The sequence below is a fragment of the Cheilinus undulatus genome, linkage group 14 (genome assembly GCF_018320785.1).
Source record: "Cheilinus undulatus linkage group 14, ASM1832078v1, whole genome shotgun sequence".
NCBI classification, from domain to species: Eukaryota; Metazoa; Chordata; class Actinopteri; order Labriformes; family Labridae; genus Cheilinus; species Cheilinus undulatus.
In genome coordinates, this window is record NC_054878.1 from 40,567,644 (window position 1) to 40,583,443 (window position 15,800).

Here is a 15,800-nt window from a genome sequence, read left to right on the forward strand (position 1 = left end):
AAGGAGTCTAATGGGAAAAGAAACAAATGTTCAAGCTTCAGACTTAATCATGCACATGAATAAGAGCAATTTATTCTCAGGCAAAAACAATGGTGACAAACAACATAAATACCCAGACTTCTGTTGTAGCATTCACCACATTTTCAGAGAGTTTTTAGTTCAGCTCTACTTGATGTTTTACTGTGCAAACCTCTCCATTCTCATCATCTTTAGACCAGAGATTCCCCAAGCAAGACTGGGATTTAGGGTGCATTCCCACTGAAAGCCCAATGATTCCAATCTGCAGTATTGTGACTAAAAAATATCTGTGCCTCCAAATGAAAAAATGCTCCAACTTAAATGTATTCAGGGTCAGTGGACTGGGTTAAACACTTTGATATTTTAGCATTTTCCTTAAATGTCAAACTTGATTGGAAGCCTTTGTCAAGTTTTTCAGTCAGTTAATTTACATAATGTTAAAAAGTCGATTTATTGTGTCAGTATGACTAAAACTGGACTTTCAGAATGCATTTTGATCTGAAATATGTTAAATCTCTTTGCTTGTTAACAAAAATAGCTAATCAGCCAATCACATGGCAGCGACTCAATGCATTTCGGCATGTAGATGTAGACACTGAAGTTCCAAACGAGCATCAGAATGGGGAGGAAAGGGGATTTAAGTGACTTGGAACGTGGCGTGGTTGGTGGTGCCAGAAGGGCTGGTCGGAGTATTTCAGAAACTGCTGATCTACTGGGATTTTTTACGCACAACCATCATTAGGGTTCACAGAGAATTGTCCAAAAAGGGAAAATATCCAGTCATGTTCACGTCACTTTTCTTTTTTTTTTTACAACCAGCCATGCTCACACACCCAGCTCAGGTCAATCAAGAACAATTTAATGTCTGTGGGAAGAAGCCAGAGCACCCGGAAAGAACATGCAGACTAAGACATCAATGCTATCCCCTGCACCACCACGCAGCCCTATAGTTCCTCCTGAAGTTTCCTTTTAAATTCTAAATCCTTTTGGCAGTTCAAAAATATGTTGATAATGAAACAAAATCATGTCTACATTTGTTTTGTTGCGACACCACTCACTTTTGGGCTAACATGGGTCACATTACAAAAGCATAAATTGTGCAGACATTCATCAACTACATCCTAATTAACTGTTTAACACAAGTTTTGTGGCTTGATCTTTGACATCTATAAAGCCTAGAAAATAAGAAAAATGTTATATATGTGTTTTATGGAGGTAAGACAGGGTAGTAAGACAGGGCTGTGACAGCAGGGAGACACAGTTAACACACAGACCACATGCCTGGTATGAAAGCCGTGACAGCATGAGCTGGAGCTGGCACGCCATCACATAGCAAACATGCACCCTGAGGCATATCCCCACCTACTGGGTCAAACAATGCTGTCCAATTATATGGCTAAATTCAGCTATAACCAAGCCTGACTTAACTGTGCATGTGAGCATACTGATTAACAGTGTGCGTTGGTTCAACAAGACACCTCCAAGTAAGACAGTATGCAGATGACACAACGTCTCTCTTAGCATTCCACTCATGTTTGTTGACCCTCCCGTCCTGTCACAGGTCAGATCAGCAGCCTGCAGGCCACCCAGATGACCCAGGAAGCCGCCATCAGGGACCTGGAGAGCGAGCGGAGCCGGCTGAAGGACAAAGTGCTGAGGATGGAGGAAGAGAGAGAGGCATTGCTGAACCAGAGCCAGGCGGTGGATGAGAGACAGAAACAGCAGATCCAGTCGCTGGAGAAGGTGTGTATCACTGTGTGTGTATATCCGTGGCATTTGTATTCACACGCTGCACACATAACACTGTTATGAATAAGTAATCAGGTGCTGTAACTCAAGTTTTTGTCAGACTCTGCTCCAGTTTTCCATCCTTCAAATACAGTAGGTAATAAATACGAGATGATATTTCTCAAGTCATTTCTAAAACAATATATTATTATACCATTAAGCAAGGAACTTCTATTTTAGCATTCTAGAAGTTTGAGAGAACTTATTTGTTGCTATTACATCCTTGTAAGGCTGGATTCTACTCTCTGTCGTGTCCTCTTGCTCTCACAGTGATGTAAAAATAAGGACAACACTGCTCATTTGAATGTTTAATTTTAGTTTAAAACTCAGAGTGCTCTGTGGAAAGGAGCCCAGTAGTATAATAAAAGTTTGTTGGAGGTGACAGAGCAGTTCTGGTTTCCAAACTGAGAGGAAAATTGGTTTATTTCTTCAATTCTATTCAGTATTTCTTGTGTATTTTTTATGTTTTACTTATGCAGCTTTCCAGTGACAGCAGTCCTCATGGGTTCTCATTCAAAGGGGGAGGATTTCCCTAAAGGAAATCTCTATGACTTACCTATTTCAGACACTTCTTCACAGCGAGTACAGAAGGACTGACTGTAGTAATCCTTAGACCAGGAGTCATGGACTACATTTGTACAAGGGCCAGCTTGTTATAGCTGACGTTATGGAGGCCAGAACTTCAAATAAACAAAAATTAAATAAGTTAGATAATGTTTAAGTGTTTACATTTTTAATGGATAACTTGTGAACAGTATTAATTTTGGCTTTAGTCTTAATTAATTGAGGCTTTAGATCAGGGGTGTCAAACTCAGTCAGAGCAGGGGCCGAAGTCTGAATTTAGGTTCATCCTGAGGGCCTAACAGGGTCAATATTTAACCAAAAACTGTCAACCTCATTTTCACCAGAGATGAATTATGGGGAAGTAAAAAACAAGTTAGCTCTGATGATGAAGGATTTTCGGATTAAAAAAATTGAAAATGATAAGTTTAAAGGCTCAAAATCTGAGGTATAAAGACAATCTTATTATTGAAAAGATCAAAACACAAAATGAAAAGAAAAACAGAACAAAAAAAAATAATATATATATATATATATATATAAGGCAGAGATATGAGACTGAAAGTCAAAATCATGAATGTAACAGATCAAAATATGAGACAAAATTCACATCTGTTAATTTAAAAGGTGAAATATGAGAATATGAAATTAAAAATCGTGGGTTTAAAGGGCCAAAATATGAGATATGATTCAAAATCATGAGTTCTAAAGCTGAAAATATGAAATAAAATTCAAAATTATGAGTTTTATAGCTCAAAATATGAGGTAAAATTAATTTTTGGGAATTTTAAATGTTAAAATATGAGATAAATTTAAAAATTGTGACTTTAAAATGCAAAAATATGAAATAAAATTCAAAATCACATTTTTTTTTAGCTCAAAATATGAAATTAAATTCCAAATCATGAGTTTTAAAGCTCAAAATATGAGGTATAATTAATATGTGTGAATTTAAAATGTAATATATGTGATGAAATTGAAACTGATGCCTTTAAAAGGTCAAAATATGAAATGAAAATTATAAATCCTGAGTTTTAGTTGTAATTATAAGATGCAAAATTGAAAATTGGGAATGAAAACACAAATGAATTTTATCTAATTATTTTTACTCTTGACTCTAAATTTGATGAATTAAGGATTTTTTTTAATCATCAAGGTTAAGTTATATACTGGAGGAAATCTGCAGACCTCATACCAGTGGGCCAGTTATAGTTAAAATGTGATATGATCTTGCAGGCAGGTATAATTGTACCATGGGCCGTATTTGGCCCCCGGGCCTTGAGTTTGACACCTGTGCTTTAGATTAAAGTGCTTCGAGTTCAGTCATATTTTAGTCATTTTTACTCAATTTAGTTGAGTTTTACCAACGACCATTTTGATCCAGTTTTAGTCAATAAAAGTCATCACATTTAAGTCTTTACTTTGAGTCAGAACAATAATTTTCTTTTAGCAAATTTTTTCACCATATTGTAAAACTGATAAAAATGCAGAACCCTGGGCCCCAGGCCCTCAACACAAGATCAATAGAGGCTGGGGTCTACCACACCAAAGGGCAAAGAAGCCCCTGAGACAGTGCAGAACAGCAGGGTGTAAGATGCTGGCAGGCAAGGCATACACAGATAGTGGTGGAAAACAAGCCAGCAAAGATCTTGTGGTGTGTTCAAGCGGCCACTGCTTCTTCTTTATCCTCCTGTCTTTCATCACCTTTCTGGAGTTACTCTCAGTCATTCTGCTGCAGTTTTCACAAAGAACTAAACCACATGGGCTTGTAATAAGCAAACTGTTGAAAGGGTCAAACCTGTCAATCACTGCATCAAAAAACTTGAGAAAAAAACACGAACAGCTCCTGTTTTAAAAACCAAGCTGCTTAAAGGTCAGAAGATTTAAGGAACAGTGTATTCAGCAGACAAACCGCAGCCGACGGTAAATGTCAAGTGTTGCTGCTTCATGTGTGTTTTCCCATCCTTTTATCTCTGACATTTGTGCAGTGTAATCCCCTGGGAGCTGGGACCATTCTCCCACTGGGCCTGGCTGAATTTAAATGTCTACCCAGGGATAATAGGGATTCCAAACTACTTCAACTTTGAGGAACCTTTACATTATCCCAGCAACAAAATCCCTCTGTGCTTTTGGCTTTAAGGATAAAGCATGGAGTCATCTGGATTTTGAGGAAAAATACCTTTGTTCAAGTGTTTTTTTATCTGACCAAAAATCAATACATTTAGCCGACAGATGTGGTAGTATGTGTGACTTATCATACTAGAATGCTTTTTCCAACTACTTTCCATCTACCTGTAATAGTCACTCCAGGTATTGACAATGCCAGTGCTACTTACTCTACCACATACCCCCTCTTGGGCCCCACTTCCAACTGGCCAGCAAGAACAAGGACATTTCAACCATGCTTGCTCTGACCATACACTGTACCGACATGGTCATCACGGTCCAAACAGCTTTACCACCTTCAGACAGACTCTGTACACAAGCTCCAGGTAGTGACAATGCTGATACTACCCACCTTTACCCCAGGCCCCTAACTGTCCTAAAAAACAATGAACACTCCCTAGTGCCAAAATATGGCACGATAAATAACTGCAACAACAACCAAGCTTCTTTTAGCATCAGCAGTTTTGTAAGCGCTGTACCATGCTGGGGCTGCACAGCATTGTAGGGGTTAGTGCTGTCGCCTCACAGCAAGAAAGTTCCTGGTTCACCTCAAGGTCAGGGCCTTTCTGTGCAGAGTTTGTATGTTTTCCCCATGCATGCGTGGGTTCTCACCGGGTACTCTGGAGAAACACCAAAGACATACTCTTAATTAGATAGTTGGTGACACTAAATAGGCCGTAGCTGAGAGCGTGCCTGGTTGTCTGACTCTTTATGACCAGTCCAGGGTGTACCTCTTGCTCAATTATAGCTGGGAAAGGCTCCATCCCCCCGCAACCCCTCAACGGGATAAGCGGTTTAGAAAACGGATGGATGTACCGTACCGAGGTGGTGAAGAGGGAGCTGAACTGAAAGGCAGAGCTTTCGATTTAGCGGTCAATCAATGTCCCAGCCCTCACCTATGGTCATGAACTCTGGGTAATGACTGAGAGAATGAGATCCCAGCTTCAAGTGGTCGAAATGAGATTCCTCATGAGTGTGTCTTGGCTCAGCCAGGCTGATGCTTTACCTCACCCTACTCCCTCCTCTTCATGAGGGAAAGAAAGAGAGAAGAAAGAGTTTTTGTAGTGTATCTTGATTTTTCACCAAAACTGGTATAATATCTCCTTATTCAAATACCCTGCTGGATTTCAACTGCTTGAAATCTCCATTATGGTCTAACAAAAATCTGTCCTTGCAGTCAGTAAACCCCCTACATCCAACTTCTACTGGACAAACCCAAAATTTCCATCTATCCATTTCATTAAACATGTGCTTTTCCACCTTAAAAAAAAGTGGTTCATCATCAACTTAATAGCACAGTAGCTTTAACAGGAAGAACGGCGTCTATCCAATTTCCACAGAGTGCCCAGTTTCTGCTTTCAGCACTATGTAACTTTGACAGCAGGCTCTGGCTCTCCAACAAGAAGTTCATACAACTTTTCATACACCACCCTTAGATAACAAGAAGCCAGTTAGCCTGTGTGGGTCAGTGTTGGGTGGTGTTACTTTAAATGTAACTAGTTAGATTACTGTTTTTTTTAAAAACCCTTTAAACAGTCATTCCACTAATGTAAAAATGCAAACAGCAACCACACATCTACCTTTGATTGTGTAGGATCTACTGTCATTGTACCGCCTTATTTATGGCCCATAATCTGTAACTCTACAGCCTGATAGCTCCTCTTACAATAAAAACCTTTACAGCTCTTTAATGTGCTCATAATCTGACAACAGACTGATATTCAGAATTACACAAAAGCCATGCATTATACCCGTGTGTAACTGGAACGACTGCACAGCTGAAATAAAACAGAAGCTTTTAAACTTTTCAGTAAACATGTCACGTCTTCATCAGATGTTAGACAGTTCATTGAGACTCAGAGACTCTTGGCAAAGCATACCAATCCAAAATCCTACCTATTGTTGTGTTAGTGGTGGTTTTGATTGTTTGCAGTTCTCCCTTATAGTTATTATAAATTCCCTCCATTCCGTTATTTTCCTGTCTTGACAGCCTCACGTGTCCTCTCTCACTTTGAAAAGAAATTAACCTCCCAGGATGTTTAAAGCCTTGTCGTTCACGTCACACTGTGGAGATGTGTCCCCCCTCGGGTTTGTTTGGCTCCATGACAACGGCGCACCGTCGCTCAGTGTGACCGCGTTGATGGACGCTTCTTGGTAGATTTCCAAAACAGCCTTTGGTTCAGAGCAATTACATCAAAACAACATGTCTCAGTCCCTGGCGGGAAAGGAAAGTCTTTTCATGGTGTTGCCAATGACTAATATACTCTGTAAAACACATAGTCACTTGTTAAAGACTGATGAAGACTATTTTTAGTATAGATGGTGTGTATTTAACATGTATAAGGTTGTCCGTAGGCTTTTATTATATTTTAAAGTTTGTCAGCTGTAATAATGTGATTACTAATGACAACAGCAAAAATGACTTGATTTAGTCTTACAGTAATAATTACTATTAGATATTACAAAAATGTTATGGTTCTTTATGAAATTGCTCTTGATTTACAGGGAAAGTTCAAGATAATACTACCTACAGTTTTGCTTGCTTAAAGTTTCCAGAAAAAAGTCCTTACATCCATCTTCTTCCGCTTATCCGGGGCCAGGTTGCGGGGGTAGCAGGTTAAGTAAGTCCACCCAGATGTCCCTTTCCCCAGCGACACTTTCCAACTCCTTCTGGGCTCCCAGATGAGACAAGATATGTAATCCCTCAAGCGCATTCTGGGTCTTCCCCGAGGTCTCCTCCCGGACGGACATGCCCGGAATACCTCCTCAGGGAAGTGACCAGGAGGCATCCTGAACAGATCCCCAATCCACCTCAACTGGCTCCTTTCCAAGGAGCAGCAGCTCTACTCCTAGCTCCCTCAGGATGTTTGAGCTCCTCACCCAATCTCTACGGCTGAGCCCTGCCATCTCCGGAGAAAACCCATTTCGACTGCTTGTATCCACGATCTCATTCTTTTGGTCATTACCCAGAGTTCATGACCATACGTGAGGACTGGGAGGTAGATCGACCAGTAAATTAAGAGCTTTGCTTCTCGGCTCAGCTCCCTGCTAATGCTGCGTCAATCCACTTGTCAGTCTCACGCTCCTTTTTACCCTCACTCATGAACAAGACCCCAAGATACTTGAACTCCTTCACTTGGGGCAAAGACTCACTCCCCAACCGGAGGGGGCAGTCCACCGTTTTCCGGCGCCTCAGATTTGAAGGTGCTGACTCTCATCCTGACGGCTTCGCACTCAGCCGTGAACCGTCCAAATGCCTGCTGGAGGTACCCAGCTGAGGAAGCCAACAAAACCATATCATCTGCAAAAAGCAGAGATGAAATTCTGGGGTTCCTGAACCAAAAACCCTCGTCCCCCCGGCTTTGCCAGAAAAGTTCACAGAGAAAATCCCCCAAAGATTTTGAATTAATTGACAAGAGAAATTCCTGAAACAATTCTGTCAAACATTTTTTTGGTTTCCTTTCTGTCAAAAACCTGAACTACAGAAATTTAGAACAAAATGCAAAGTGCTTCATAAACACATCCGCGACCCACTGGAAACTGCTCCACAACCCCTTTTTTGGCACTGACTCACCAGTTGAGAATCACTGGTCTAGCTGATGGACTGGTCTTGTATTTCGTTGTCATTATTTAACTGCCCAGGAACTACAGATGGAAATTAGCTAGCAAGCTAAATCTGGTGCAACGCATCCTTTCTCTTTTAGAGACTAATGCAATTTTGCACATCGTCCCTGACACAAATAAACTTAACAAACTAAACTAAAACTAAATATGTGACATTTAGTCTTCCTGAATGAAAACTATGTGCTCTCTTTATTATTTGCTTGTAATTTTGTAAATATCTAATCCTGATGAATATTTTAGTTGTTCAGTAACAGCCCAAACAATCAAACCTGAAATCAGAAAAGGCTCATTATGCACAAAAACCTTTTGAATCATGAGTACAGCTCCAGCGATGTTGGGAATGAAGTACCTGTCTGATATTTTTAGCTTGCACTTTTGAAATATTCTCTCTGAGAGTTTCTGTGTTTACTGTAGGAATCATTACTGTGCCTAATGCCAGCTCAAGTAATGGATATTTCTGTCCCCACAGGCTTTTTTGGCAAAGTTTGGCTAATTAAAACTTTGTTAAACACATGCACTGAAGAAGCAGCTGCTCCCTGATTAAACAAAAAAAAACTGGAGATAGATTAAATGTTTTTTTTTTTTCCTTCAGTTTCCCAGAGAAAAATTCACCTTTTTTAAGTCCATAGAGTTGATTCTGTGCAAAAGTTTGATTAGAAACTCAGCGCTCTTCTTCTCGGTGTAGAGGTCATTTGTTCCTGCTTGTCTGCTCCTCTGTCTGTTACACAATATATGAAGCTAAGTAACAGTTTAAATCAGCAGGACTTCATAACTTCTATGTGCCCTCTAAGCAGCATCGTTCGGCTGTTTGCCATTTCTATATTTTACCTTCTTTCTCTATTATCCATCCAGATCAGATTCTATGAGGCAGCTCTTTTCTGCTTATCCACGATTGAATCTTTCCCCGGTAAGAACAGCGAGCTTTAAATCATCTGTTATTGGTTGTCTTATCACAGCTTTGCAAATATTTTCCAAACTAAACCGTATGGACCTGTCAAGCTGTGATATAAGTGCATGAAGCTTCAGCTGGTAAGAAAATGCTAATGTAAGCTTGCCTAGCCAGCTAGGTATGGTTTTACATCTTAAACAGGAAATAGCACACTGTAAGCTATTTTCCTTATTTAGTTTTGGCTTCATTTATGTTAGAGATTATATGTAGTTTTGATTTTAGACTTATGTGTGACCTGCTGTTTGTCTCATTTAAGATTTAAAACTGTGGGGTGTGCCTGGGGGTCAGAGATGGCATAGTTGTGTCTGGCCTAGGTGGGCGGGCCCAGAGATGTCTTTATGAAAGAAATTCACAGATACATGTGACTGCAACCAGAAGTGATTTAGGAAATAAAGGGTAAGAAAGTAGCGGGAGACATGGGTGAGAAAGTAGGGGGAGACATCATACCTGATCCTGGGGAAAACATGCATCAGGATCAGTATCCTATTCGGCCTGTAGCCCCTATACATTAACTCTTGCTCTACCAACTAAGCTAAACTGGTACCCAAGTGTCTGCCTAAGACTGGGGCCTCTGAAAGCCTGAGCAGTAACAGTCCCAAGACCCATTTTGATCACAGAAAATCTTTACACCCATGTTCATAAATAGATTTGGTCTAAATAGCTCATGCCTTCATGGGTAAAGACTGTTGAGGGGGTGTACTTATAAATAACTCAAGCGTTTTTGATTACACTGAAGCTAAAAGCTGTGCATATAGAGGTCTGAATGGGTCTGACTGGCATTGTATTTCATCTTTTTGTAGTTTTTTACCTGGAGGCTTAGAGCGTTTTCACATTGGCACAATTGTTTCATACCATGCTCGGTTATGTTTTCACCCATTCCATTTCCAGTGCTAGTCTGCTTTCATACTGGTGACATTACTCCATGCCAGAACAAGGGTGGAAAGTAACTAGTTACATTTACTCAAGTTATTGTTTTTTTTTTTGTTTGTTTTTTTGTTTGTTTGTTTTTTGGATACTTGTAATTTTTTGAGTACAGTTTGAAATGAGTCCTTGTATATACGTTTTAAATTTATCATAATGAGGAAGAAATGCACTCTTCTGGAAGCGCTCCCAGGATTCATATGCTCTCTAGGGCCACTTTCAGCGCACATGTACACCCTTAAAGCCCACCGTAATCCCACCCCTTTGCTATTTATAGGTTTCATTTCCAATGTGAGGACAGCCATCTTTGGTGTTCGTTGGTTTTTAGTCTTTAGGAATGGATGTTGCTTTTCTTTTTTCCTTTTGAATCAGAGACTTGTTGTTCAACCCAAAAAGGATTTCAAGGACCCCCCTTATCATTTTGACAGGCGTAGCTGTAACAATAACAAGGTCGGTGCTCATGGAAATATCAGTTGACTGCATCTGTCACTCCTGATGCTGAAGGCAACATATGATATGTGATGGAAGGGTCATGTTTTTTACTCATTACATATCTCAAAGCTTCACTTATCAAAGTCAAACTACAACCTTCTACAAAAATGATCTGTTTTATCATGTTTGGTTTGCACTGGAAGTAAAAATATGAACATGGAGTGGAAAGAAAGAGAGAAATGGAGAGGAATCCAAAGACAAATTTTTAGATTCAGACAGGCGGAAAGCAGGACTGATTCCTTGGCCGTCACTTAGTAAACACTGTCAATATGGCTGCCTAATACAGCATATGGTGTGACTGTCAGCCCAAGCTTTGTGGGTGTTTTTGGTCCATCATAGCACTCACCTTGGAGCATATTTTATCAATCTGTGTGTGTCTGTGCATACTGATAATTTTCTGTCTTTTTCTCAGACCCTGCAAGAGGAGAAGACGTCCCACGAGAAGGACATGAATGGCATGCGAGCTCGATCCGAAGAGGAGGCCAATCAGATGAAGGAAAGCCAGGCTCGAGCTCTGGAGGAAGTCACCAAGAAACACAGAGTGAGCCTGGAGAACGCTCTAAAAGAAGCAGAAAAGAACAAGAACCGCCTGCTGGTTGTAAGTACACACAGGAACTTAACATTAAGATATGATTTATGGCTGAGATGACCCTTTATGGAAAGTCCCAAGTGTAAAAAATATGGTCCAGAAACATACGATCCATCTGAAGCATAAAGATATTTTCTCTGCTTTGATGAAAACATAATAAAAGAAAACTTGCTAACAATATTGTGACAGCGGGTGCATCAGATGGTGGGTTCCCCGGGCACGATGAATGGAAATCTATAGGATTAATTTTTAGATTGCTGCTTGTTGTATAATCAGCGTTTATTGCTCAAAGCCGGGGGATAATGAACAGCTGTGAGTTTTAATTGATCCTGCATCATCGGGCTATAAAGACGGTGTCCTTGGAAAACCTGTTTATATCGATATGGCTCAAAGTGTTGTTCCTTTGATGGAGACCAGATGTAAAGAGTAACATATAGAGTGGTTATAATTATTATTACAGCGCATAAATGTTTAGTTCTCCACTAGACAAGGTGAGGCATGTTAATTTATGGAGCACTATTCATACATAATGCTATTCCCCTTTAAGTCATTGAATATGTAGAGCATCTCTGCTTTGGCTTATGTTTGCTTCTAGGCTTGCTTTACAGACCCAAAATATTAAAAGCACCTTTTAAGTTATACTATATGTAGGGCCTCAAACCCAATAGATTGTTTCCAAACATTCATTTGTCACCACATATCCCAAAACTCTTTTTGAAAGGCTTTCCACAAGATTTTGGTGTGTTTTTGTTGGAATTTGTGCCCATTCATTCTGTAGAGCATTTATGAGGTCAGGCATTTACGTTGGACAAAAAGGCCTGGCTCACAATCCCCATTTCAGGTCTTCCCAAAGGTGCTTGATGGGGTGGAGGTCAGGGTTCTTTGAGGGCTGGTCTAGTTCTTCCACAAAGAAGTCATCAAACCATGTCTTTCCATGAACTTCCGCCACACAGTTTTTGTGCTTACATCATTAAGTCCAGTGGAAGTTCAGAACTCCTTCGTTTAAGCACCATGCACCTTAGCAGTTGTTGAGCTCTGTGTTTTATATGGTCTTTTGCTTTGTAGCTGAGTTGCTGTTGTTCCTAAACTGTTTCACTTTCTTATAATCCCACTTACAGTTGACTATGGAATATCCAGCAGGGATGAAATTTCACAAACCATCTAATTGCAACGGCGACGTCCGACACAGCACCACTACACTTGAAGTCACTGAGCTCTTCAGAACGACCCATTTTAAATCTCAAATGTTTAACTTCCAATTGCCACATACAGCAACTGCACCGCGATCCACTGGCAATCGTACTGCAGAACACATCGCTTCCTCTCTAGTATATCAGAGCAGTTCCACAGGTCGCACTCCGATCAAGCAGCGGCACGTCCCTGGAGCGCCACTCTGCTCTGCTTTGTCCGAGATACGCTGCAGGTCTGTTTTCAGCACCAGCCGCTGCCAAAAGTGTCAGTATCGCGTAGAATATCCAGTTCTTTCAAAATATAACACAATGCACAGATTCCCGATCATAAATCATCACTATATCAACATTACGTCGCATCCTGCAGCAAGAGCAAAGGCTCGCCGAGAGGTCAGTGGACAAAAAACTTCAAAAGTGCCATTAACGAGAAAAAGTTAACTTTTCAGAACATTTAGCCAAAGAATTTTACTTTAAAGCACAGATCTTTTAAGCTAAAATCAAACTTTTAACTTCCTAACGTACTCACCTAATGGCGGAAGCGGACTTAAACCTGAATGGTGGTAAAATCGTCCGCTGTTGACATACTATTACTGTGTGAACTTGCAGTTCTCCCATGATCTCTGCCCTTGATCAGGGCTGCACGCTGCAGTGCAGTGCTCTAGCCACAGTCGTTTGGAGCAAAACTGCTGCACTTCGGTATGCGGCACAGTTGTCTTATGTGGAAATTGCGGGTAAGACTGGCCAGGTGATTGATTTCATACATATGATTTATACACTGTGGCATCAGATTTGATTGAAGCATAATGTATAGTGTACCTGTTTTGTTGAGCTCTCAGCCTCCTGTGACGTACAGACCAGCAGCCTGCGATCTATGGGATTCATTAGAAGAAATGTTTTTTACTAACATTGTTTTTAGAGACGTGTTAGCCTTAAGTCTTCATTTATCCACCTTTTTATACTTTATCAATTCTGATTGTGACTTCCAGTGTCAGCTGTCACTGAAGAGGTAAAGACAAAGAAATTTTGATTATTAGAGCGACTCAGAGGTTAAAATGTGTGCAGTTTATCTGTTACACCTCAAACAGAATAATGTAATTACTCTGGCCTCTACTTTCAAAGGCTGAGAGGACAATATTAAGAAATGGCCTTAGATAATGTACCCTGGCATATTTAGCTAACTTTATGAGCTCTGTACCAGTATTAACACAGTAATAATGTCTCATGTTTTATCAAAGGAATTGGGACATGACTTTATACACTTTGAAACAGATGCAGAGCTGAGTCAGAGCCTTTACATCTCTCTGTTATATAACAACTGAATATATATTTTAACTCAATAAGAGCCATTAAGTAACTGTTTCTGGATCATCAACAAAAACGGTTTGATAGATGGTTGACAATCAAAGTAGATGTTAGATGCATCACTTTTGTCTGTTGTTGTTGTTTTCTTTGTTTGTCTCCATCCATCTTTGTTTTTCTGCATCTCTTTCTGTCCTCAAAAGTCTTTTCTTTCAGCTGGGACCAAATGTTTCCAAGTGTTTGCTCATGATGGATTCATGTTGTGCTCTCTAAATAATATAACAAAAAGTTTGGGTTGGCCCTGCTCTTTTGTGATTTGACACTTAAAAATGAAACTGATTTCTTAACCAAAAGAATGAGATACTCTTTAGGGGTAAGAAAAGGCGTGGATTTTTCATTATATTACATATATTCATTCAATTTATCAAACAAAAACACTAAGTAGTGCTGCTTACTATTTTTTGGGTACAAGTAGTGACACATTAAAAGCTAACACCTGTAAATTTTCACATTTAGTGCTGTATCTGTTGCCCAGAATCACCCACTGAAAATCTGCCTGTTGTAAAATGGAGCTGTTATAACTCACTAATATAACATCCCACAGTGTTATCGTCAGGAGTGACTCAGTCAAAATACAAGCTGTCAGCTCTCTCAGCGTTCAGGATCTGTTTCTGCCAAACCATTTGGACCTGTCACGCCACTTCAGTCTGTCTGCGTTATTCAGTATCTGTTCATTTGTTAATGAATCACTGCTGATTATGAATGACACTCACACTGCGCCATCTCCATATGTTTTTAGTTTGATCTACACCCTCACAATTGCTACAGTAATATCAGCTGTGACCCCTCCTCTGGCATGAGTACACACATTGAAAATACGGTTTATGAGGAAAATTCCTACAGTACAGGAATTCATCAGCATTCACAGCTCAAGATGCTCTTTAAGATGAGACAGCAGTGCATGTTTATGATGAATGGATATGCTTTGAGTTAAGTGTCTTCTAAAAGCAACCAGTCACAAGCATGCCTCCTTAACTCCATTGTTCACTGATTGTTGCATCTGTTACAGAAGCTGGAACCAAGCCAGGACATCTCATTGGAGTGAATCACAGGTCCTAAATATTGTTTGAGAGTTTCTGACACTTTGATTTGTGTCGGTTTTCTTAAGAAAATACCAAGTTTACTCATGTACACCGCCCCCCCCCCATGCGGGGGTGTAATCTGTTTCACCATCATCCTCAGCTGAATAATATCCTGTTTTAATTCTGTCTCACTAAACACATTTTACAATAATTTGTTTCAGCTGTGCTTACCTTCAGCTCGCTGACTCTTGTCTCCTTGGTTCTTTTTTCGTAGAGGCCAGGCAGTGACAGATCTGCGTCGTCTCACAGCATGTAACACATTCAGTGATATAAGGGAAATCTCCTACCTTGTTTTGGGCGCCCTGACTGTGGTTGATCCTGTGAGAGACTGCAGATCCTCAGCCTCTAGACCCCTGAAGCAAACTCACGTTGAGTGTCAATATATTCTAGCCAGAAATACTACATTAAAAGACAAGTCAGGAGTCAGAACGAGTAGAATGCAGCCTTGACGTTACGTTTATTGCAAGCAGGACAATGGTACATGAGTAAGACCCCAAACCTCTCTGATCACAGGCTTTTATCTCTCAGTCTCTGGCTGTGTCCGAAATCACTCCCTATTCACTGTATAGTGCACTATATAGTGAATAGGCCATTTTGTAGCGGTGTCTGAGCATTGTTATTCACTATATAGTTGTTTGTTTGTTGTTTGTAAGTCTTTATTGTCCCTGAGGGGCAATTCAGATGCAGCATAGCCAAACATACACACTAGACAAAGTGCACAAATACAAAGACAGATTAGGACAAATAAAAATCTAGAGGCAACAGTTTAACTATACAAGTACAAACCACCTACCAGTGCACTCATTCTTTCCCATAATGCACTGTGAAAAGTAGTGAACAACCGATGCTCACTGGTCCAGCAATATTTACCATAATGCATCATGGTTGCTGCTGTCAAACATGACGGACAAACGAAAGGAGCACAGGAACATATAAAAACTTCTTCAGTGCCTTTTGGTTTGTTGGTTTTACCAAATTTGTAGGAAAATGTTAAGTATTCAATACAGAGTAGCTTCTTCCCCCCATGATGATTACAAGACATGAGACCAGCATCTTTATGC

At 40.1% G+C, this 15,800-nt stretch overlaps 1 protein-coding gene across 2 annotated transcripts in view; it reads left to right on the forward strand.

Moving 5' to 3' along the window:
- fam184ab (family with sequence similarity 184 member Ab) overlaps positions 1–15,800 on the forward strand; it is a 300,581-nt gene that overhangs the window by 149,113 nt on the left and 135,668 nt on the right. For both annotated transcript variants that reach the window (XM_041804790.1, XM_041804791.1), the window contains exons 8-9: positions 1,580–1,761; positions 10,932–11,117. In XM_041804790.1, coding sequence (XP_041660724.1) covers positions 1,580–1,761; positions 10,932–11,117 — 368 coding nt within the window. The remainder of the gene's footprint in view (positions 1–1,579; positions 1,762–10,931; positions 11,118–15,800) is intronic.